Source organism: Amborella trichopoda, chromosome 12, assembly GCF_054954075.1.
Source record: "Amborella trichopoda isolate Santa Cruz 75 chromosome 12, AtrichopodaSantaCruz75HAP2 v2.0, whole genome shotgun sequence".
Lineage (NCBI taxonomy): Eukaryota > Viridiplantae > Streptophyta > Magnoliopsida > Amborellales > Amborellaceae > Amborella > Amborella trichopoda.
This window is the reverse complement of record NC_142347.1, coordinates 7,672,522-7,698,817: the sequence shown is the minus strand read 5'-3', so window position 1 is coordinate 7,698,817 and position 26,296 is coordinate 7,672,522. Positions and strand designations below refer to the sequence as shown.

At 36.6% G+C, this 26,296-nt stretch overlaps 1 protein-coding gene across 21 annotated transcripts in view; it reads left to right on the top strand.

Moving 5' to 3' along the window:
* MAP1C (methionine aminopeptidase 1B) overlaps positions 1-26,296 on the top strand; it is a 70,169-nt gene that overhangs the window by 12,903 nt on the left and 30,970 nt on the right. For 5 of the 21 annotated variants that reach the window (XR_016045564.1, XR_016045565.1, XR_016045571.1 and 2 more), the window contains 6 exons: positions 3,041-3,278; positions 5,075-5,236; positions 5,350-5,391; positions 21,497-21,568; positions 23,941-24,021; positions 25,260-25,356. Coding sequence is in view for 1 of the 21 variants with exons in the window: in XM_088853360.1 (XP_088709486.1) it covers positions 3,041-3,278; positions 5,075-5,236; positions 5,350-5,391; positions 21,497-21,568; positions 23,941-24,021; positions 25,260-25,356 (692 nt within the window). In the remaining 20 variants the exon portion in view is untranslated. Of the gene's footprint in view, positions 1-3,040; positions 3,479-5,051; positions 5,237-5,349; positions 5,392-9,759; positions 9,992-12,352; positions 12,505-21,496; positions 21,569-23,940; positions 24,594-25,258; positions 25,357-26,296 lie in introns of all 21 variants that reach the window. The other 16 variants (XR_016045568.1, XR_016045567.1, XR_016045566.1 and 13 more) reach the window with 9 other exon arrangements.

The following is a 26,296-nucleotide window of genomic DNA, read 5'->3' as shown; positions in this document are numbered from 1 at the left end:
GGGATGATTATAAAGTGTTTGTTTCCTCTGTGATTGATGGAGATCAAGAGCTGGGTGATTGAAAAATTTAATTTAATTTAATTTTTTAATTTCATGGATGTGGGTGTATGTTTTATTTCTTTTGATTGGGTTAATTTTTTAGAAATTATATTCTGGGGTTAATCTCCTATACTTAGTTTCTATTATTTTACTATTCATGAGTGCTCTTTATAGAGCTGTTCACAATTACTAGTCTAGGGTGTTCACGGTTTAATGTTCAGGGGGTATTTTTTAAATTGTAGTATTGTTTAGGGGTATTTTAGAGTCTTAAATTGTTTACTTTGAACTAAATTTAATTTATAGGTTTATAAAAGGTGGGACTTCAAATTATGGAATGCTTATGTTATGAGAATGAGTTTTATTTTATAAAAGAAGAAAGTTCTTCTCTTGAGTTGATTTACAAACAAGCTTTTTCTTCATTATTTTGATAACTTATTTGAGGTTCGGGAAAAAACTTGGATTTAATTTCCCACCTTTCCTTTCCCATCAAGTGGTATTAGAGTTAGGTCCAAAGACAGTTAGAGATTGAGATGGTAGGCCGTGGAGGTCTTAGCCATAAGTTGCCGACCTGATCTGATTGAAATCAACAACTTAACGGAGAGGGCTACACAGCTGTTGCGCAAGTGAGACCAGCAAAAATGTGCCTTAAATGAAGAGGAACCTATGTGGGATAGATCCAAATTTTGAAGGTCTTTATGGAGATTTGCACAAATCAAAGTCCGATCTGAGTGGTAATGGATGAATAACGTGTCAAGTTACGAAGATGGGTTTAATGCGCGATGGCATCAGCGAGAGCACTATCTTGAAGGAGAACAACAAGGATCCAATCTTCAATTGGATTCAATATTCTTTGAATCATGAGATATCTTTGATAGTAATCCTATTTTTGATGAAGAATCAGGTGATCCTATCTTTTCCATATGTCTTTATTTTAGTTATGGACGAGTTAAGTAGGCATCTACAAGATAAGGTATCATAGTGTATGTTGTTTGCGGATGACATACTTTTAATCAATGAGACTAGAAGCGGTGCCAATGCAAAGTTGGAACTTTGGAGGGATGCTGTAGAATATAAAGGTTTTAAAATTAGCTGTACGAAGATAAAATATATGGAATGCAAGTTTAATAATAATAATAGAAACGAGGACCTAGCTAAGATTGATGGCCAAGAAGTACCTAAAAGAGAGTATTTTTGATATCTTAGGTCAATAATCTAGGAAAATGAAGAGCTTGAGGAAGATATCATACATAGAATTAGAGCTGAGTGGAGATGTGCAACCGGAGTTTTATGTGATTGCTGTACACCATGAAGCTGAAGGGGAAATTCTATAGAACAACTGTGAGACCAGTTTTCCCTAATGGGATGGAATCATAGGCAGTTATGAAACAATATACCCATAGAATGATTGTAGCTGATATGAGAATGTTGAGATGGATGAGTGGCAAGACAAGAAACGATGGAATTTGAAATGAGTACATTCGAGGGAACTTAGGGGTGGCTCCAACAGGCGACAAGATGAGGGAAAGTGGACTTAGGTGGGATGGACATGTGCAGTATAAATCCAATATAGCGTCGATTATGAAGTACGATTTGGTCCAAGTAGAAGGCTCAAGAAGGGCACGGGAAGGCCAAAAGGATATGGATGGAATTAGTGAGACAATATGTGGGAACTGATGGTCTTACTCAGGCCATAGCTCTTGATATAGCAGAATGGCGGAACATGATTTGTGTAGCCGATCCCAAATAGTTGGGATAAGGCTCTGATGATGATGTTGAACTAGGTGATTCTATCTTTGATGGTGATATTATTTTTGATAAGCCATTGGATGACAACGAAGTACTTGGAGTTCCTATCTACCTAGAAAACTTGCTTCTTTTTCATGTTCTATGATGCTATGATACATGAAGGGAGAGCATGACATATGCATTACTTTCTCATCACAAATCATAGATGATTAACCTCTCTTCTTTGCTGAATGTCTATAACTGGAACAACGGTTTCTCTTTCGTCCACCATTGAGATCGGATGATGGATGCGCTGTGTATGTATGATATGGCACAATGTTGTTTGTTTTGCTGCTCTTCGGCCAAATTCTTCAACTTCATGAGCTGAAATGAAGCCATTTAAATCTGAAGCAAATCCAATATCTAGCAATTTTTTTGGTGGTTTTTTCTTTCCATAGCAGTATTCATTTATTGTTATTCAAGGTACCAAATATTTTAGGAATTTAGTGTCTAAAATTTTAGAATACTCTTTGAGTTTTCATGAGAGATTTGGGCAGTCCGAGATTTTTACTTTACTTTAGGAGTTTAACTTGTTCTTCTTTTGTTATAAATAGATTCATCTTAATCCTTACAAAATCAATTTTTACATGGTGTTGATCTTTACGTAATTGCTCTAGTTTTACCCATTTATAATTTATCTTGAAGATATTGATTTCACTCTCAAATTAGTAATTCACACCAAAAGGGAAAAGTGGGTGGAGCTTTAGTGAGTTTTTTAAATACTAAGGATTCACACTTTCGTAATTCCATATTTTTTACCAATTTTTTTATTTTACCTTTTTATTTATAAATATGTTTGAAAAAATTTAAATTAGAAAAAGGACACGTTGAGTCTTCCCAGAATTTGTTGATGTGCTGGAGTGCTTCACTTCCCTGGCCAAATTTAAGTAGACCCTAAAGTGAATTTAACAACATTGGTATGGCATATGGTCTCCTATATATCAAAAGTTAGACTTGACAAGGCAAGGTTTTTGGTAATATCCTGCTGTGATAACTTTTGATTCCAGAGCAAAGATGTAAAGGAGATAGTTGTTCTGTGTAATTTAGTTTTCAATCATCATATATAAATTTTTTTGTCCTATTATTTATTTTTTAGACAAGTTTTATTTTTTATTTAGCAATAATAATAGTTAAGCAAATGCTATATCCATTTCCAATGATGGCATAACCTTTTCATTTTCTAGCTCCTTTGTAACATTTTTCAAATCACTTACAGGGAACGTGAACTGCAAAGTTCTGGGAAAGTGAGGAGAAGGCCACCTCTAAGGCGTGGAAAGGTTTCTGCCCGTCTTCCTGTGCCAGAAAACATCCCCAAGCCACCCTATGTAAACTCAAGTTCATTACCAGATCTTTCAAAGGAGCCACAAATACATGATGCTGAGGGCATTGCTCGCATGAAAGCTGCTTGTGAGCTTGCTGCACGGGTCTTGGAATATGCAGGAACTTTGGTTAGGGTAGGAAAGAATCAAATATCACATTTTTAAAGGGAAAAGTGTGCTGTAGTGCATATACTATTGAAAAATTGTCATCCATTGGGTCATTGTCATCCATTGAAGTAAGAGTCGTGATGGAGGTGGAGTTGGACTGACCGTTGGGGTTTTGTTATGGTGTGTCTTCCTCCTTTTCTATTAAAAGCGATCATTTTATTGGATGGGTAAGACCCAATGGACTGAATTTATATAATTTATTAGATCATGGCATTCTTTGCCTTCTCAATATCATTTGCTTTGATCACGTCTTCTATAATGTTTTTTAAGCAGTAATAATTTACTTCCGTTTGAGATATGCTTTGGAGTAGACTTGTATTTGGTTCAATGTCTTTATATTATTTTTCTTATATTGAACTTTTGGGCTTATTTGTAATTATGTGAAATACCAAGGGTAAAAGTCTCATTTCCATATCTGCAGTCATTTGTTATCTGAGATGACTTTTGGAAGAGTCAACAGGGCTAAGTGAACCTTCTAGATACCAAAACTGTACTCACATGACCTTTGTAAAAGGGTAAAAGCAAAAATCCTTTACAAATAGTTTCTTTTAGTATTGGACCAACCAAATCAAACTTGTTTTCTAGGCTTTTGAAAAATTTGTAAATTAAATTTTCTTTGAAAGTGGAGTTTGCCAGTTGATGGCCCCAAAAACAGTGGCGAATAGAATTTCGGTGGCGTACCCCTCATCAGGAAGCAAGTGATATGTCTCCTCTGCTTGCGATTTAAGCTTATTTGCAAGCTCCTAGATATTTAATTCCAGGGCATCTGACAATGAAGCAGGCTACGAGACATAAATTCTGGGTGTAGAAGAGACAGGAAACAAAAACATCGAACTGGTGGGGGGGGTCTAATTGGACACAAGGGCCGTACTATTTCCAGCACGTCGTGAATCCCCTATTTCATTAGCCATTCGTGGCGCATACTGGAAAGTGACCAGATTCTGTCGACAGACATAATAAATCTCCTCTAGAGTGTCCACGAGCCTCCAAGGATGGTCACGATCCTTCGAGCCCCATGAAAGGCATTTAGGGAATCGCCTTCGACTAGGAGGAGGCCTGTGAATAATTAGGGAAAATGCATAACTTTGTGACGAAGTCCAAACTTCTGCTCTATTGGCATCTCCAATCCCTGATGGGCCTGTATGAAAATACAAGTAAACCCCAAATGACATCTAGTGACACCCCTACCCCCAAAAGGACTAGGATTCCTAAAACCTCCCATCAAAGTTGAGCAAAGGCATTACAATTGGAGGTGCCACCTATAAAGCATGAATGAGGTTGTCCTGACCATTTTCTCATCAAGCCTATCATATGAAAACCTCTGAATACATCTCTCTAGAAAGGGCCCATGAAATGATCATATATCTTGATTTCCTATAACACCTGGGTCTTGAAAACCTCCCCTCAAATATCCTTTCGTTCCGCTCTAACCATAAGCCCACAGAATTGCAACAAGGCTGAGATTCCACAAGGTACCATCTTTTTGTGCGAATGGGTAATATTTCCCACTTGCAACCACCTCTTCTATTGATCTTGGAGAAACCCAATGCGTCTCAATAGGAGTTTGTTTCTTTTGAAGCACATCTAAGTTTATAACCTGGTTTAGGTCATTTATGTCATTGGAATATGGTTTTTGTTTTTCCTCGTATTGAAAGCCAATTTCATTTTAGTCCTCATTTCATTATTGAAAATGGTTGTTAACTTGTTACCCTAGTTATTTATCCATTATTATTTGGCCAGATATCTGACTACTTATGTATCAGCCATCCATAACAACAAATGAGATTGACAAAGCAGTGCACAAAATGATTATTGATGCCGGCGCGTATCCTTCGCCTCTTGGCTATGGTGGATTTCCAAAGAGTGTGTGCACATCGGTTAATGAATGCATGTGCCATGGAATTCCCGATTCTCGACAGTTACAGGTTTTGTATGACGCCATATACTCATAGTAGCTAATGCCGATTATATTGCTTTTGGTGTGCTTTTAGAGTGTGAACTATGATGGATTTGACTTTGTGTTAATGGTGATGTGCAGAGTGGAGATATAATAAACATTGATGTCACCGTCTTCTTGAATGTAAGTTATCTGGTTTGTTTTGTATGTATTGATCTTGTTTCCGTTGCAATCCTCTAGCTAGTTTGCCTTCATGAGTTTGTTTGCGTTCTCAAGCTGTTGTTCATTCCTTTATTAATGAACATCTTCGAATATCAAATTATATGTTGGTATGTGTTTTATTTTGTTTCTTATAACTTCCTGTATTGTTTCTTGTAACTTCTTATATAAAGATTAAATTCATGTATCACATGAATCAAATTCAATCTTACATGAACATGTGTGGTTATCCCATGTCAAGCACATGAATCATATAAGAGAGAAATTCCCTTAGGGTCGATTTTATAAGCTTTGTAGAGCCAAGATGCCCAAATACATGTATATATATAGACATGGATATGGAGAGTGAGGATATGACTCGGTATTTCTTTGAAATAAGATAGGGAAATGGACACGATTATCCTAATTGATATGTCAATACTTACAATTTTATAGCTTAATAATGCATATAATTTTAGGAGGGCTGATTTGGTTCAAGTGGAAGCTCTAAAAGTGCAAGGGGAAGGCCCTAAAGGACATGGATTTAAGTAGTTTTGAAAAGATATGGTGGCTTATAGTCTGATTGAGGATATGACCCTTGATAGAGCGGAATGGCTGAACAAGATCGTGCAATTGACCCTAAATAGTTGGGATAAGAGTTTGATGATAATGATGATGATGAATACATATAAATATGTATCAGGTGCACTACTACATATATAATATAGAACGTGTAACATACAACTTACAACATGCAACATATAATACATAATGTATAAAACATATATAAAATACATAAAACATTATAACACCCTCTTAGCTCCTAGGTGGCTGTCTCCCCTGCTTAAGGGGCCAGAGCATCCCTGGGTGGCCCCCATGGGGTGCCATAGCCTAGGGCGGGTGTCCAGGTGGCACCTAGCACCTAAACCGAGTTGCCCATGTGGTCACCCCCCCACCACCACCCACCTCCCCAATATATATATATATATATGGGTTTGTCTAGAGTTAACAACCCCTCAAAATACAAAGGTTAAAAGTTAGAAGGGGTTGTGATGGATGTATTTATCGAAAAGATGATTACTTTTTGTTTTTAATAGGTAACTTAACCATTGAGCAAGGGCAAATTTGAAATTTGTTACAAAAGTACAATGGCATTTTGGAAGTCAATATCCTGGAATTTTATTTGTAGAGTGTCTTTGTCTTTTAGGAAAAATTTCAACTTTACCCTTTATGAAGATGACAAAAGTACCCTTTGTTTTGTAGTAATATTTACAAATTGCCCTTACTTAATGATGAAGATATGACTAAAAGTAACTTTTTTTAAAAAATAGACTATAAAATTAGTAAATCCACCCTTCACAACTCTCTCTATCTTTAACCTTTGTAATTTGAGGGGTTGTGAAGTTTAGATTATCCATATATATATATATATATATGCACAAATGTTAAGAGATAAAAAAATTTGTTGTGGCCATAGTTACTGGGAACGCCTCAATAGGTGGTCACTTGGCTCCAGAATCCAGATCCCATGATCCGGAGCCGGGATCTCGCCTGGAACGCTTTTTTTGTTTTGTGGGATCTCTTCCCTTGACTTGAACTCTCGATCCGATGAGCACAGGGATCTTGATCCCCACTTGTCACGGTGTTTGTTCATTTGATTTGTGGATCCCGTTCCTTAAGTCATAAGGTCCTCAAATCTTGAATTCTGGGAGCACAATTCACAAATGAAAAATTTATCAAAATTTTTTTGTCAAATTTGGGGCCTTTCTTTTCATTGTTTTAACCAGTGGTTTAAAAAACAGATCGGTGCCCCGGATTGGCACTCCAAAAACCCAATCAGATAGGTGAATTGGCGATCCAGATCGAGAATCGGCCGTATCAGTTGGATTAAGCTTTAAAAAAAATCAAAAAAATTTATTAAATTTCATTATAAATGTTGTTTTGTAGGAATCCAGTAAAAATGGGGGTACGACATTATTAACTTTCATTTTTTTGATCAATATGCGAATATTGAGATGTTATTTCCCTATATGAACTTCTGTTAACCACTAAATTTACATCATACAAAAGAAAAATCATAGAATTATCATGGATAAAGTATATAATCATACATGGACTACAATAAAGAGTGAATTAAATCGATGAAAAAATGGCCACTAAAATCTCAAATTGGTCGAAAGCCCTAATCCGCTAAAAAAAACACAACTTATTACAACCTAACTAACTATAATTCAAAATTATTACAACCTAACTAACTATAATTATATATTGAAATTGAAATTGTTTTTTTATATTTTATAATTATTTTATTATACAAATAATAACAAATTCAAAAAAATAATAAGATGTTGTGCTACATTTTTTTTTGCTTGTTGTGTTACTTTTAAGTTTTTTTTGACGACAAAAATAAGAAAATGATGTTACCGAGGTACCTTTTAGTTTTTTATATTTTTTATTTTATTTTTTGACAAGAAATACTTGTTATATTACCTTTTAATACTTGTTATATTGCCTTTTGTTGTTTTGACAAGAAAAAAAAAATATTGTAGTACCCTTTTTTTATTTGAAAAACCTTTTATTTTTTATTTTTTTCCTTTTACTTTATTTTCTTTTTTTTAGACTTTTTTTTTTTGAAAAACCTTTTATTTTTTATTTTTATCCTTTTACTTTATTTTCTTCCTTTTAGACAACAAAAATAAGTTGGATGGTGCCCAAGGGGCTCGAAGTTGAGACGTCCAAGAAGAAATTGTGAGTCATAACCAACTGCACCACGTAATAATAGTGTACTTTGAATTACCATCTAAACATTATAATGATTTTGCGCGCACAATGTGTGCGAATTATCCCGCATCAAAGCTTTAATATAAATCTGCATGGTATAAATGCTTCTGCCGGGCCATCAATAAATGTGTTAGTTACTTAGTAGGATTGAGACCCATGAACTGCATGTGCTTGATGTGTGGCATCAAAAATGCCCCTCAATTGTAAAAAAAAATTGGACTTTACCTCTGACCGTTGAAATTGCCCGTGTCACTGTAGCGACTCGCCGCTGAGTTATCGCTACGAATCGCCCGGTTCTCTCTAGACACGAGCTATTTTGCGTAATATGGTGGAATCGGCACGGGGGTGTCGATTTTCGTGTCGAACCGAGCGAGTCCGGTTCGACTCGACGAGTTTTCAAACATTGGTTTTAACAGATCCACCATTTTTGAGGATTTTATCTTCGATTTACCACTATTTTACCTGAAATTTGGTTCATTTTGAAGGAAAGCAAGTCTTTCACATGATTGTTCTATTTGTTTCTTCAATTAAACAAAGATTATTGCTCAATATTTGCCCGATAGATTGTAGCTGAAAAGCGTGATGCCGATCAAAATTTAAGAACCTGGTCATTTTTCTTTCAATTTCGATCAAATTAAGGTGTACTTTTTGATCTCCATAGTTTCAACTGTCAAATAAAAAAATATCACCATTTATCATTTCTTATTTTTGTTCTATGAATTTTTGTTGTATGGGACCGTTAGGGTTCCATCGAATTTGGGGCCTATTTTCACAGTTTAAGCAAATCCACCATTTTGTGGATTTCATCTTTGATTCATAACTATTTTTCCTGAAGTTGGGTTCATTTTGAAGGAAGTCAAGTTCTTCACAAGATTGTTGTGTCTATTTCTTTGATTAAATGAAGATTATTGCTCGTTCTTTGCTCGAAAGATTGTAGCTGGAAAGCGTGATGTTAATCGAAATTGTAAGAACCTGATCATTTTCAGTTCAATTTCGATTAAATTAAGGCATGCTTTTTGATCTTCATACCTTCAATTCTAAAATGAAGCAAGTATATTTATTTATCATGTCTTATTTTTTTCTATGAATTTTTGTTTTATTGGAATGTTAGGGTTCCATCGTATTTGGGGGCTTTTATTCATAGTTTGAACAGATCCGCCGTTCTACAGATTTTATTGAAAAAAATTAGGGGTTTTTATGCATATAGGTTATCCATGCCTGTGATGCATGAATTGATATGTTTTTCATTTTTTATTACTAAAATGAATTTTATGCATATATTTTCGAATTTTCAGGGAAAACTCATTTCTCTAAAGATCTTTTCTAATGTTATAAACTTGAAATTTATAAGGTTTTTTTTTAAACATAATCTTATAATATGGAAGTGTTTCTTTAATTTTTTGATCATGATGCAATATTATGATTATTTAGTAATAATATTGGTGGATTGAATAGCTCAATTTTTTATTAAATTCATGAGACCAACTTTTTGTATGAATCTGGGATAATTTAAACTCGTTTATCTATGTTTGGAGAAATCATAAATTTTGGTTTGGATTCCATGGTGTTTAGGTCTAATGCGGGGAGCACGGTCCAACCCAAATGGGAGCGCGATCGATTCCTGATCCCATTATACATGGGATTTTGATCTTAATACATTGGGAACAAGATCGTCTTTTTTTCGATATCTGGTTCTATTCTTGGTTCCCTCGCCAGAATGCGCTCCCGGAGAGTTGGAGCTTCGGTCAGCCTTTGATCCGACTCTCCTTTTCCAACCACGAAGCCGTTCCCACTCCAGCTCCTGGTAACTATGTTTGTGGCATCCCACAGTCTGGGTGCTTAGCATACGAGAGTCACCTTGAGGGTTACAACCTTTAATAAGAATAGATAATAAGAATAGAGGTGCTGAGGATAGGGAGAGAAGAAGTGACAAAAATGAGAAAGAACAAGATGAAATATGAGATGGGTAGAGAGAGGAAACGCCATACAAGACAACAAAAGAGTGAGGGTAGAGAGAGAAAATGGAGGAATAAAAAGTTCGTTCTTGATTGTGTAATATAGGGGGGTGGAGAGAGAGAGAGAGAGAGAGAGAGAGAGAGAGAGAGAGAGAGAGAGAGAGAGAGATGTTGGAAATAGAAGGAATAAGCTTTATTGTATTTGATGGACAAAACTGACATTTATCTTTTGTTTAGTCTTTATTTGTCTTATGTCTCTAAATAAGGACAATATTGTCCATAAGTTGTAATTAGGGTTACTACTCAATGTTGTAATAGTAGAGGTACAAGTGACCCTTAAGCCACTTACTTTCCCTCTCTATCTCTCCATCTCTCGCATGTCTCTCTCTCTCTCCTTCATCATCTTGATTTCTTTTGTCTCTCTCTCTCTATATCTTACCAAACTATTTTCTTCTCGATTTGAATTTCAACTTGGTATTAGAGCTTGACGATCAGTAAAGATGGTAATGTAGCAAATTATTGTAGCACATTACTGTAGCATGTTACTGTAGCGGAGCTGACATTATCTTTTGGATTAGGTGATGTCATTATTGCGACATTGCCCTAAAGCCCTAACTTTTTTTCCAACAGTATCTGTGCCCATGGAGGTGAGTTTTTATTTTGGATGTCGATCAAGTATTTATTCGATAACCTAGTCATTGGATGGATTAAGGTTTGTATGCCCCAATCAAATAAGTATTGTTAGTGCTGTTTTTTGATGTTTTTTTGGAAAAAAGGGAGTGTGATCAGATCTGAGGGTGTAACCAAATCTGTAGAACTTTTATTTGAAAAGATCAAAGGGTGTTAATTGATCTCAGTCGTTGATTAGGATCTGAGGGTGTAACCAAATATTAACTATAGTAGATAATGTCTCTATCGGCATCAAATATGGAGTCGTTTGGGCCCCAAATCCCCACAAACAAGTTTTATTGAACCAATTGTTTAGAATGGACCAGGTCAGTTAGACTATTTTTGGGTGGAAAGAAAAAACTGGGATACATTGACGGCTGTGAGGATAAACCTAACCTGACTGATGCTAAATATGCAGATTAGAAAGCTAAAGATGTGGCCATTATGAATTGGATGCTATTTTCTGTGCAGCCTAGTATGAGTTGATCCTTTATCAATTGTAATACCTCTAAGGAATTATGAGAAGCAGTCTCTGAGACTTATTCCCAAAAAAAAAATATTGTAAGGGTTATGAACTGGAGGAGCAAATCAGTGATTTTAAGTAAGGTCACTTGTCACTGGTAGAATATTATGCTTCGGGATGAATTTAGCCAACATCAGCACATACAATATTCTTCTTGTGCAAAGGAACAGAGAGGGAGACTGGAAAAAAGGAAGATTTTTGATCTTTTGAGGGAAAATAATGGAGAGTATGAAACAATTTGGGCAAATCTTCTCGGTGGTGAGACTTTGCCATCACTTTCTACTGTTTTCTCCCTTCTTCTGCGTGAAGAAACTCGGCAGTGTCTATGGCTGAAACTGAAAGATCCGCCCTATTCACAAGTTTTAGTGGTAATTGAGGTGGCAGATGTTTCTGGAGCCATGGTGGAGGCTGAGGTGGTTGATGTGGCTGTGTGGAACCCCACATCTGATGAGAAGGACAAATTTAAGTGTACCCACTGTGGGAAGTCTCCACACACAAGGGAAACATGTTGGGGATCTGGTTGGATGCTTAAGGCGAAACTTTCCAAGCCAAATTCAACAACAATCAGTGAGAGATCTGCCCTTGTTACTTAAGGGTAACAAGATACCATCTCCTTTGAGCCTTAAGAAGATTTGGTGAGTATTCCTAGAAGAGAGCTCTTGGATTTCAAGCAGCAGACTTTCACTCGATACCCTTCGTCCTCCTCTAAGTCTTACATTGCATAATCAAGTATGTCTGCATCAGCGCATCATATCTCTGTAAATAGCTTTGAAACCCCTTGGATTATTGATTTTGTAGCAACTGAACATATGACTGGGAAGGCTGATTTTTTCTCCTCTTATATTCCTTGTTCTAGTTATGAATCAGTTAAAATAACAGATAATTCACTTATTACAATCATGGAAAAGGGATTCATACATGTTACGCCTTTTATTAACTTGTCATTTACTTTGCATGTTTCCAATCTTTCTAATGACCTCCTATCAGTTATTAATCTCACAAAGACCCTAAACTGCAGTATAACCTTTTTCCCTTCTCACTGTGTATTCGAGGACTCGATGGCGGGGAAGGCATTTGGGTATGGTCGTGAAAATGGACGGTTGTACTTTGTGGAGACTCCTGATTGTGCCTTGGCTGCAGCAGTCACATCTTCAATAGCTAACAAAGAAAGTGTGTATTTGTGTGTCACCTGACTTGGTCATGCATCATTTTTTACTTTGCGTTCTTTAGTTCCGAAATTGTTTCAGTCTCTGGGTCAAGTTCAATTGCAATGTGACATTTGTGAGTTGTCAAAATATTGTAAACTCCATTTCCTATTAGTATCAATAAAAAGAGTGATATTCCTTTCTTTCTTATACACTTTGGTGTGTGGGGTCCTTCTCCAGTTGCATTTGTGTTCGGATTTCGTTTCTTTGTTACATTTGTGGATGATTGTTCTAGGGTTACCGCTGTCTATCTAATGAAACACAAAGATGAAGTTGCTAATCTATTCCAAGTCTATCACAAAATGGTTAAAACTCAATATGATGCACAAATTAAAGTCTTGCGGTCTAACAACGGGGTTGAGTATGTGTCACAGACTCGAGGATTGTCGTCTTGGTCAAGGGATTGAGTTCCAAACAACGTGTCCATACACACCTCAACAAAATGGTATATCTGCGAGAAAAAATAAACACTTGTTGGAAGTCATCCGGGCTCTTTTACTGGGAATGGAAGTTCCAAATTTTTTTGGTCTGAAGCAATTCCTACTGCGGCCTTTTTAATAAACCACATGCCCTCTCCTGTTCTTAGGGAAAATCTTTCGCATAAATTGTTCATCTCAACTCACCCATGTTTCCTTTATCTCCCAAGGTGTTTGGTTGTGTATGTTTTGTCCACATCCTAAGTCTAAAGAGGGACGAGCTTGATGCTAAAGCTGCCAAATATATTTTTCTAGGGTGTCCACTCATCGCAAGGGGCACAAGTGTTATGATCCTATTACTAATGTCCACTATCTCTCCAATGATGTCACTTTCTTTGAATATGTGTCGTAGTTCTCCTCTACAAGTTATTAGTGCTCTCTTCAAGGGCGGAATAACAATTTAGTGAAGAGAGCATATCAGTTGTTCCCCTTCCTATTCCGGCACGAGTTCCATATGAAGAGAGTGGTTTATCTGAAAGGAATGGTGCATATGAAGTCGTATACCAAGAGGAAGAAAATGGTACAACTCGAAGTTCTATGCGACAATACCTCGAATGCTAACTCGAAATAAAAAATTGTTCTCGACTTACGTAACTCTTTCACCCTCTTAGAGAATCCTAATTTGGACTTGCCTGTTGCTATTCGCAAGGGTACACCTTCTTGCACTCAGCATCCAATAGGAAACTTTATATCCTACAATTCTATGTCTCCCTCTCATCGTGCCTTTGTATGTGCTCTATCTTCAGTTAGAATACCTTCAAGTGTTGCAGAAGTATTGTCATAGCCTCAATGGAAAGCTGCCATGTGTTATGCGATGCGTGCACTTGATCGGAATAATACATGAGAAATCACTAACCTTTTGGAAGGGAAGGTCATAGGATGTTGATGGATATTCACTGTAAAATACAAAGCTGATGGTACTATTGAAAGGTATAAAACAAGATTGGTTGCAAAAAGGTTTCACCCAGACTCCTGGTATGGACTGCATAGACACTTTCGTGCCTGTGGCCAAGTTGAACACTGCAAGGACCATTCTTCCACCAGTTGTGAATAAATCGTGGTCACTCCATTAGCTAGATGTTAAGAATGCGCATGGAGACATGCAAGAAGAAATCTATATATGGCCATGCGTCCTGGTTTTCAGATTAAGGTGGAGACATGAAAGGTTTGCAAGTTACAGAAGGCAATCTGTGGACATAAACAGTCTCCTAGAGCATGGCTTAAAAAATTCAGTGAGGCATTGCTGAAATTTGGGTTCAAAAGGGGTCAAACTGATCATACACTATTTGAGAAGAAGGATATTGCTGGAATTATTGCCCTTATTGTGTATGTTGGTGATATTGTTGTGACAGGAGATAATATGATGGGTATTGAGGATCTTAAATATTATTTAAGCGAGATGTTTGCTATCAAATATTTAAGACCCCTTAAGTATTCTTTTGGGAATTGAAGTGGTGCGATCAAAGAAAGGAATAGTGATCTCCCATAGAAAATATGTGTTGCACTTGTTGCAACAAATGAGGATATTGGGATCTAGACCTGTAGATACTACTACAGGAGTCAATCATAAACTTCATGGGGAAAGAGGAGAGCTACTCAACGATCTTAATCAATATCAAAGAATAGTGGGCAAGCTTATATATCTCACAATCATTCAACCAGACATTTCTTACGCGGTTAGCGTGATCAACCAATTTATGCATGCCCCACGTAAACCCTACCTTGATGTTGTGTGCAGAATATTAATCTATCTCAAGTCTGCACCAGGGAAAGAGATATTTTTTTCAAATCAAGGACATCCTGATGTTGTAGTTTACACAAATATTAATTAGGCTTGTTGCCAAACTGATAGAAGATCCAACTGATTATTGTACCTTCGTTTGGGGAAACTTGGTTACTTGGAAAAGCAAGAAGCATGTGGTGGCAAGATCAAGTGCTGAAACAAAATACAGAGTAATGGCTCGTGGTACATGCGAAGTAATGTGGATCAAAAGTATTCTTTTTAATTTGAGTGTTAGAGTTGAGCTTCTCATGCTCTATATTTTGACAATGAAGCAACCATTCATACTGTAGAAAATCCTGTTTTTCATGAAAGGACTAAACACATCGAAGTAGATTCACTTTATCAAAAAGAAGGTTGTTGCCAAGATCATTTGGACTCCTCATGTGAAGTTTAAAGCATAGTTAAGGGAACCTTGTGGGTAGGGTCGCGATCCCACGGTTCCTGCAAGGGATCATGTAGGGACCCCGATTTTTCAATTTTGAGATCTTGCTCCCAAAAAAGAGGGGACCACATTCCATCCATCAGTGGAATCCAATTTCATATCGAAATAGATCAGTGCTCTCATCAACCATGGTCCAAGGTTATGGTACATTAAAATCTTGGGTTCCATGTTTGTGGGATCTACTTTCATTAACGGATAATACGAGTTTAGAGATTGCCATTGTCCCAAGTTCCCATTATTTAGGAATTATAAGTTCCACACAAAGCACAAAGTTCCATTAGTTTTAGATTCTTAAGTTGAAGTAGGCATAGTTTAGAGTAACTAATTGTTTTATTAGTTCGTGTAAGCCATCTCTCTTAGTTGTGAGAATATATATTTCATTTAAACTCTTATATTTATGATGCTCGATTGTTTTAGATTCTTTAATCACAATGATGAATCCATAGATATTATTTGATGTTTTCTTCTATTTCAAATAAGCCATCCCTCTTAGCTGTGAGATGAGAATATATGCTTTCATTTAATGCTTGAAATTTTTAAGAAGCTTCTTTTACATCAGAGAGAGAGAGAGAGAGAGAGAGAGAGAGAGAGAGAGAGAGAGAGAGAGAGAGAGAGAGAGAGTAGTTCATCTTGTTCTCTTGTGTCTTCGGAGAGCCAGCTTTTGAGAAACAATGGAAGCAGAGGAGACTACATTCGAAGAAGATGACCCTCGAGTGGTAGGATTCTGGGTTGTCGGGGATTCAGAGGGAATGGTGCATACCAAACTTGTGTCATGGCCTGAAGATGTACTAGGAGGGACGGACCTTGGTAGTGGAGTACTATGACGAGCCTCATCATCAGCATAAGGCATTCGCCTAATACTTGTAATGCTCCAACATCATCCTCAAGGTGGCCATCATCAGGATGAAAATCCCATCCTCGAGGTGGTCATCATCATGAGGACCTTGATTCATATTCTTGAAAAATCTTGATATTAAAACTAGAGGAACCCTGTTATATAACAAACTTAAACTTCGATTCCTTAACCAAGGGAACCCATTCTAGCTTTACTTGACAACCTTATTTTATGCATAGTGGAGCTTATATTCCTGCTAGCCAAAACCTCGAACCCATTGACATGGGATCTCACTCTCATAAACCTAAGGATCCCGTTCCCTATCTTGTTCATTGTACGAATGTCGATCCTAACCCCAGGGAGCTTCTGTTATAGGGTGGTTTGGCGATTCCCGAACTGATCCTGGTCCCGATCTTGCTCCCTCCTCCAACAACTATGGTTTAAAGATCAACTTGCAGATATCTTCGTCGAAGCCGTTAGATGGCATATATTACTTGATATCACAAGCAAGTTGGGCATGATTGATATCTATGCACCAACTCTAGGGGGAGTGTTGGAAATAAAAGGAATAAGCTTTATTCTCCATAAGTTTTATTAGGGTTATTACTTAATGTTATAAGAGGGATAGAGGTCAGAAGTGACCTCTAAGCCACTCAATTTCCCTCTCTATCTCTCTCTCGCATGTCTCTCCTCTCTTCTTCTTTATCATCATCATCATCTTTATTTTCTTTCCTCTCATTCTCTCTCTCGATCTTACTAAATTGTTTTCTTCTCTACTTTAATTTCAACGAGAGAGGAGAGAGAGAAGAGAGAGAAAAAGCCATAAACGAGGATTGTGTGTGCCGAGTGAAGAGAAAGGGAGAGAAGACGATAAGAGAAATCCAGAGAAGAGGATTGTGTGTGTCGAGCAGTGTAGAGAAAAAATGAGCTGTTCAAATTCTAACTGCCCCATTGGATTGGAACCGGCCATTGGCTTCAACCAGTTTTGGTGAACCAGTGGGTAATATAAAAAAACTCAAAAAAATATATAAAATTCCAAAAAATAATGGATTTTGTTTTTCATCATTTTGGCAAAGATTGGAAATTGTTTGGGCCATTAATACTTATTTTTACATTTTTCCATCTTTTTAGAAAATTTCAAAAATACCCTGGCCACAAATCTATTCTTTAAAATCCATTTTTTCATTAATTTTCAATTTCATTTGGATGTGCTTTGTTTAATCATGTTTTAAATGTATTTTTCATATTTTATTATTATTTGTATATATATATTTTTATTGTTTAACACTTGTTTGACCGCTTGGGACTTTCCCGATTAGCCCGATTGGACAGTCCTTTTTACTGGTTAGCACTGAATTACTGCTTCTGGCCCCATGTCCAAATAACCGCTTTTGGCCCCATGTCCGATTAATTGCTTTCGGCATCACGTCTGAGTAACCGCTTTCCTACACTGGCACCGAGTGAAAAGGCGTGCACTGTGCAATTAGGAAGAAGTAGGGAAGAAGAGGAGAGGGACAAAGAGTTAGAGAGACATATAAAGAGAGAGAAATCCATGGCATGCACAAAACAAGCTAAGGTTAGCACCAAAAAAATACATTATAAGGGACCGATTTCACTAAACTGGTAGGACAATACTATTAGCAGCTCCCTCCTTGGCTAGAGCATCATACGCCTTATTGGCCTCCCTACAACTGTGATGAAAATTGACTTCAACATACTTGCAATGCAAATACGAAACAAAATCGAGATTGAAAAATTTTTATTTTTTTTGAGATTGAATAAATCGAGAAGTTTGAGAAAATCATCTGAACCTAACACTTTTTTTATCGGATTCATTATGAACTACATTCGGGAGAACTTAGGTGTGACTCCAATAGGCGATAAAATGAGAGAAAATAAGCTTAGGTGGGCCGGCCATATGTAGCACATGTCCATTACAACACTTGTTAGGAGGTGTGAGTTGGTACAAGTGAAAGGCTCAAAAAAGGCAAGAGGTAGGCCCACAAGAACATGGTTGGAAGTAGTGAGAAAAAATATCGAGACTTATGGCCTCACTGAGGGTACGGCCCTTGATAGAGCATAATGATGGATCGGGTTTTGGGTAGCCGACCCCAATTAGTTGGGAAAAGGCTTTGATGATGATGATGATGTGAACTATAAGGGAGGTTATAAGATAATTTTTTATGTGATTTTGATCTTGATAGTCATCTAGAACATCAAGGATTGGAGATCGTATATATATATATATATACACAGGGTTATGTTTGGGTACTCATGCATGAGTATTTCCTTGACGTACTCAACATTTTAGGACACTTGATACCCTTACCCCACTATATAGTAACTTTTCTGTCTAGACATATTTTAAGCAATTAATTAGGGATAAAGTAGAAATTCTTGACGGAAAGAGAAATATTTATTAACTGTAGTGGAGGATGACATCATCCACATGAGGTGTGACATCACCCACATGGAGCAATACTTGCTTCTTAATTACTAGTTAAATGCCGCTAATTTGTTATAGAAATATCTAGCCTACCCCTCCTAATGACATAAGCCTTACTAAAAAAAAAATTGCATTACAAAACAAGGGGCAATGAGCGTCCAAAAATATTGAGTTTATTAAGAAAATATTTAGATGTGTGATTACCTTAAGAAAATATTCATGCGTACGAGTACCTTAACATAACCTATATATATATATGGAATTTGTTGAGCTACACCACTTGGTGGTGTAGACCCTGAAAGTGCTCAACATTTTTTGACCCTAAAATACCCTTGAATTGTAATACAAATTTTTCAAGTAGGGGCATTTTTGTCATTTAGAAGGGTAGAATGGATATTTTTATAAGAAAATAGTGGCATTCTATTAGTAGTTAAAAACAATTAATGCATCTTGTGGGTGATGTCACGCTCCAAATCGGTGATGTCATTGTCCACTATTTTAATAAATGCTTTTGTTTCTATTAGGAATTTCTAGTATATCCTTGACTAATTACTTAAAATACCCCTAAACAAAAAGTTACTATATTATAAGATAAGGGTATCTAAATGTCTAAAAATGTTGAGCACTTTACGAGTTTACACAAGTGTTGTAGCTTAACAAAACCCTATATATATATATATATATATATATATATATATATTAACACATGCAAAAGTGTGTGCATCTACGCGTATTTTGTTTTACCTTACATTCCACTAGCCTTAATTTTTAAACGAAGAACCAACAATTGTTTCATGGCTTGTTTAAAGAGGAAGACAATCCTACGATGTATTTTAGTTACTTTTTTGAAGTTCCTCCATTTCCCTCTTGCCGAAAAGCTTGGGCACAGAGTGAGTGAATCATGTTGGCTCAACTTGGAAATGAGTGGTGAATAGAATACTGATGTTAAGAGAATATATATTCGGAGGCATGCATTTCTTCATACATGTGATGAGAGTTGTTATGGTGGATTTTCTTCAGGCATTTGAGTGGGAGGCCACAATAAAGTATTAAATTCACAACATGAGGCTGAAGAAACTCTTGGCAAGTGTAAACATCGAGTAGTGGAAAAGAGAGTTTAGCAGTGGGATGAAGGTGTGTGTGCGTGTTGTTGCAGTTGGTGGAATTTTGGATATGTGCAACACATACTTTCCTGAGGAATGCAGATATCTCAAGAAGTTCACATTAAGATTGATATTTGGACACATGGAATTTGGTCAAGGCTTGTAGCAGTATAAGATTCTATAAATTTCCTTTTATTTGAGCTAAGAACACAATTGAACAAAAGAAGATGAATGGTTGATTTTTCTCTTTTCATTTTGATTAGTAGTTCTCCACAATTGAAGAGAAACCCTTTTATTAGGAAAAGGCTTCAATCTAGAAGCTACGGAGGACTAATGGTTTTGATAATGTTATAATACATATCTTGCTGTTATATGTGATGTCTTAGGGTGAAGTTCTAGTGGGACTTCTAATACTTTAAAGGTTTTGCCCTGGCCAAGCTTTCTTTCATACTGCATCAGCTGATATTAGTTTCCTGAAAAGCATGTCATTTGTTTGATTTGTATCATCAGTGAATACATGTAGGTCCATTTTAAAAAACAAAATACATATAGGTCTTTCTGTGACTATAGGTATGGCTTTCATCATTGCCGAATTTATAATTGTCATTTCTGGGAAGAATTTTCCCTTGAGTGGCATGCTTGAAGCATAGGACTTTTGCAGTAATGTGCAGTAAACTGTAAATATCCCATGATAAAAGTTTTGAATCGATGAGCGCTAAGATTAAATCCCGACAGAAGTCCAAACCTTGACAACAGGAAAATGAATATTGATTATTGGGTGAAATCCAGGAATCAAATGAGGGACCTGCTGTGAACAAAATCCGTTTGGTCCCAAATTGTCCACGACTTCCACAAAATCCTAAAATGATCACAAATCATCTGGGGAAACCATTATGTGGATGTGCTTAGAGCCTGGTAAAAAAAATATGATGCGACACGTAGGAGTCTTTGAAATTGGAGCTAGGTAAAACTAGATTTTAGATGTTTATAGACCTGGCTAGGCTTTCTGGTTCAACTGGTTCTACAGTTGTTTGGGAGATAAGAAGAGAGCATTTTAGAGGCTTTGATTGAGAAATTGGAATGAGCTGTGATGGTCAAGTTGGCGATCCTATTGTAACATTTCTGGAAAGTGTTGCCTTGCTGATTGTCTGCATCTTTCTTTTATGGGCTGCGTTTTTCATGTTAGCTTGGTACTTTGGATTTGGTCAACATCATGATCACAGGATAGATGCTGAAGGATTTAAGCTGGCTATCTTAGATTTCATAAGTTTGAAAGAAGTATGCTCTTTTATTGTTCTTTAGTGTTACTCTTTTGGCCACATCTGATATTTTTTTTGTGACTTCGTATTTTTTATTGAAATGTGAATGTTCATGCTTATAACTGTCGTGCTTGATGTAAGATCTCTATCTTTGTCATTAATTTTTACTCTTAGTTTTATTCGTCTGCATACCATAACTTCTTAATAATTCTTGTACCCATGGAGTTTGCTCAAATTGCATGTTGATAGATAGTTACTCCGTTATTTTCCTTGCTAAGTAGATGATTTACACATGAATGTTAAGGAAATCATGTCTAGATTTCAATTTCCACAATAACCTACGGAGTATATACTGTTACGCAGTCAAATGTAATTACAGACAGTTAATGATAAAGATAAACAGTTATCTTGATTGCTTGTCTATCAGTGTACAGTTCTCTTTACATTTGGTCCCTTGGAGGCATTACAAGTTAGTTAGTGACATCCTTGTTGCATTCGAATGTGAAAGTCCTTGAATCTACTTGAATATAGAGGCCACATTTTGAATTTCTCTCATACTGCATCTTGCTTGTACTGTTGAGCAGAAAGTGATTTTCATTGATTTTCATGCTAGGGGTATCATGGGGACACTTCAAAGACATTCCTTTGTGGGAAAGTTGATGAACAAACGGAACGCCTTGTCAGGGTATATACTTTTTTTCTATTTATTGAGACGTACCACATGGTGTTATGTTAGGCACCTCAATATTAGTCTGAATGGATTTGATTGCACATAGACTAGAAACCATTGTTCTTGTAGATTGCTCTCAGACTGGTGCAACTAATGGAATGAGTTAAATCTCGATAACCAATTTACTTGCATGCCTATATGCTCATGCACCTGCTTCCAACACACAAAGTATGCCCGTCTGTTTATCCATCTAAACTATTGTAGATTAATGGAGTTCTCTTTATCATTTTGGCCCTTTAAAAGTCTTTGGTTTTTCTGTGTTGGTCTTCTTTTCCTTTTTTCTGTTTTGAAGTGGTTGTGTTCATATATGGTATCTGTATGTCATCGGATTTGCCTTGCAGCCCGTGTTTGTTTGGTTCTGGAAGAGGAGTGCTTTGATTGGTTAGGGGAGACTATCAATTAAGATAAAAAAATTGAATGCATAAATACAAGACAAATGGCAACGATCATGACAACAATCAATAAATAACAATAGCTGTAGCTTATGTAACTATATGCATATTGACACATTGATTTGCTAATTGACATCAGAAATCATTCACACATTCACTTGATCTTGTGCTGTTTCACTTTTAGTTCGATATATGATGAAATATTGAATCATAGCAGTTCATAATGTGATATTTATTAGTTGTTATATCAAAGTAAATGAGTTCTAAGTAATCTCAAATTGAAATTCTTTGAAGTCAGTGTGCATCGTTGGCATCATCTTATTGATGTCTGTTGTCATTATCATTATGTGATCATGTATGGTTCATTGTCCTCCTTGTTGAGGGGCATACGTATTGCCACTTTTGCTTGTTCTTGTCTAGGCTACTTTTGATACATTTCTTTCCCTTTTGAGTGATGCAAATTCAAATGTACAAAGAATAACTGAAAAACAACTCTGATAATTTGATTGAAATCAAAGGGAAGCTCACAATCCAAGCTTCAATGGCTTTGTGAATTCACTAGAATTCCTATAATGACTGGTTTCTTCTTGGTCATTGCCTGTAGTGATAATATCATCAACATAAACAACCAAAACAAGTATCCTCGAGTCCTATTTCTGAATAAAACAACGAATGATCTGTAGGTTGTGTCGAAATCCATATTCCAAAATAATTTTACTAAATTTCTCAAACCATGAACGTGGAGTGTGGGGACTGTTTGCGACCGTAAATGACTTTCTTCAACTTACATAACCCCCTGACCAACAAACCTAAGTGGTTGCTATATATGAACCTCTTCTTGTAAATCGCCATGGAGGCCTTCTTGACATCAAGCTGCCACAATGGCTAGCCCTTGTTTGCTGCTACAAATATAACTACTCGAACGAATTAAGCTTCGCGACATGAGCAAAAGTTTAAGTGGAATCAATGCGAAGGTTTGCGTTTATCATTGACAACGGATCAGGCTTTTAATCTCTCAACAGTGACATCAGGTTGGTATTACTGCATAAACTCTTGGACACCCAACGATCCTTTTTCTAGCTGGTAACTTAGTTAATTCCGATGTATCATTCAAGTTGAGTGCATCTATTTCCTCCATTGTTTTCTTCCACCCAGTATGAGAAAGTGCTTCCTAGTAAGGCTTAGAGGTAGAAATATATGACAGAGCAGAATAAAATTTTTGATAGGATGGAGCCAAACCTGTTAAGAAAACAAAATGAGCAATGGGATGTTGAGTACAAGTCCTTTTACCTTTACGGATGACAATAGGTACATCATCATCACCAGACACAGAGTGTGAGCTAGAAGCAGGAAGTGGATCTGTAGGCGAAGATGATGCTTGAGTGGTTGGCTGAGTGGAGTGTTCATCCTACACTTTTCTTCTTGTGTAAACTTTTGTGTTGTTCTTGTGGGACATAAGTAATAGGTTCAGGAGCGCTGAGTAACTGAGGTGAAGAAGAAGTATCAACAGGAATAGAAAGAGGAACCATAGAAGGCGAGGACTTTTGAGACTTTTGCTAGCAGGATGAAGATATTTGTATCAAGCATACGTTCTTAGATTCTCATAAATTATTAAAAAGGTCTTGATTACCCTTTATAGTAGAATATGCTTATGCACAACCTGCCAAAAAATAATTACCACTTGATTGCAGTTACATGGCTGTGGTTTTCATCATGAACATGCTTCTTGAAACCTGAAAATTGGTTCCCTCTTTTCTACTGTTCTGCCATGTATGCTTTCAATGCTCTATTGCAAATAGTGGTTCAGCTGGAGGAGTCTCTGTTTCTTATTTTGTCCTTAGCCTTCTTCCCTTATATGTATTAGGTAACAGACGAGTGCATGAGCAGATATTGTTTCTTATTTTGTACTTATTCTTCTTCGCTTATGTGTATTAGGTCACAGAAGAGTGCATGAACAGAGCTATATCTGCCTGCAAAGATGGTGCTAACTTCAGGAAGATTGGAAAGAAGATAAGTTATGTTGCAATTGTGTTTTAAAGCTTGGGTTGCATAAATAAGATTAGACATTTCCCCATTTTTTACACAAGTGAATTGAAAGGGATATACTATAAATCACCCTTTCCGAGTGCCAAGGATGTTATACTCGAGAACAAAAACCCTCATGGGACTCCACTCCTAATTTCCAGTAAAATGATTTACCATATCTATATAATACTATGCTTCTATTCAGATAGGTAATGAGCTCAAGCTTTTTGTGGATCAAGTTTGATGTAATTCACAGTTGTCCAAATTATTGTGGATGGGAGCAGTGCATGCAGGGTCGCTGTTTGATCTATGCAAACCTCTATATGTTTATCTCTCCAGCTGGCCATCTCACAATAGTCCATTCATGCTACTTAGATCTTCTTACTTGATGCTTCACTCTCGGTGGCCTACAACTCAAGTCTTAACCTTGTGAGCCATGTATCAGAAGAGCCATTGACAACTTTCTCATTTCATAAAGCAGGTTCCTCTAATTTATATTGATGTTTAATTCATAAACTGCAACAATGGCCATGTCTTCCCTGAACAGCGCTGCTGGTCAGCAGGTTAATGTATTTATTTGAATTTGAAATGATAATGTCCTTTATTTTTGTTTGTAATAGGCTAGCTAGACACTGCCAGCTGCATCTTATGTATGGTCAAACCCAACTTCCTTCTTATCCATGCCTACATCCAATATTCTCCTTCATTGTTGGCATCTGTGAACACTAGTGATTCTCACTTACTTTTTATAATGTTAACCTTCAAATTGTGCAGCATTGCATCCTCGGTTGGTATCTCTTAGAGAATACTTTTGGGCGCTGTCTCTGTCTGTGACTTTTCTTGGTCTTCTGTGAATCTTTTTCCCTTTTGTCTGTTTCTCCTCTGACATTGTTTCCTCCTGAAATCATCTATGCTGCAAAGATTGTTTTCTGCTTTTTGGGAGTAAATTTCACTGTTCTTATAATTTCTTCTATGGTTTGTGTTTTTGAAAAAATAGCTAGTTTTAACTGTTTATGTTTGACGTCAGACTACAGTGTGTGAGGTGCATTTTCACCATTAAATCTTCTTCATCATCGTCATGTGGGTTATGCATACCTCATGCATGCAGTGTGCCACATAAAACATTGAAAAGTCATCAAGCAAGCATCTTATCAGATTCCTATTTCCAAATAATATTGACAATCTGAATTATGTGGAATCTCATGCTTTTGGATGTTTGCTGTTGCAGTGAGCATGCTGAAAGATATGGGTATGGTGTGGCTGAATGTTTCGTTGGGCATGGCGTAGGAACTGTATTCCACTCCGAACCACTTATATTGCATTTCCGTAAGTGAAATTGCATCATTTATTCTCCAGTTATAAATTTTATTTGGTTGCGCAGCTTATACTCTAGTGGTTGTAATTATTATTCTAAAACTTTTACTAATATAAGATTCACCAATATACCTGAAATAATGCCTATGAATTCCTTTCCTCATGATCTTGCCACTTTTGTTCTTGTTATAGCATCATTCTCCATTTGGGTGGACAATGATGGACTTGAATGGGGAACATGTCATCTCAATTGGCAAAGATTTTAGTACGAATAGTTGAGATCATATGTAATAGCTGTTTTGTATACTATATGATTAGCATACGGTAAATGAGAGGAGTCCTTTGCATAGAAGAGAGGATCTCATCCTCTCAAAAGTCTCTGCTGTCCTGTGGTCAAAGTGGCATTAGGAGCAGAGTATTGTCACAAAGATATCGAACCAAAATGGCCGAAAAATATTTCAAAAGTATAAAGAAAGAGATATAAAGACTATGGTTTTATTTAGATAAATTGGGCCTCTTGGGACAATTTCCCTTGGGCTTGAAAAGGGCTGGAGAACTGGTTGACAATTCAACACGATCACCTTATCAAAGCTTGCAAAGTTATACTTCCTTGGGTATGCAATTGACACTGGAGAAACTTTAGTTCTTTTGACTAAGATTATTTGCTTTCTAAACACCTCTGGTTGCATTAGTTTGGGGATGGATTGTTTTTATTATCTTTGAAAGATTACCATAAGCATTGGTAATTCTCTATTGTCTTTGTTGAGAACTTCAACTTTATGATGCTGAGGATGGTTCTTGATAGTGTATATCAAAGAGTTAGCTCTTTGTTTACAGTTTTCACTTATTTAGGCATTGTGCTTCTAGTTTAATTGGGTGTTCCTGTAGTTTCTAACATGGATTTTCAAATGATCATGTTGGGCTACAAGTTTATATGTGTTTCATTTGCTTG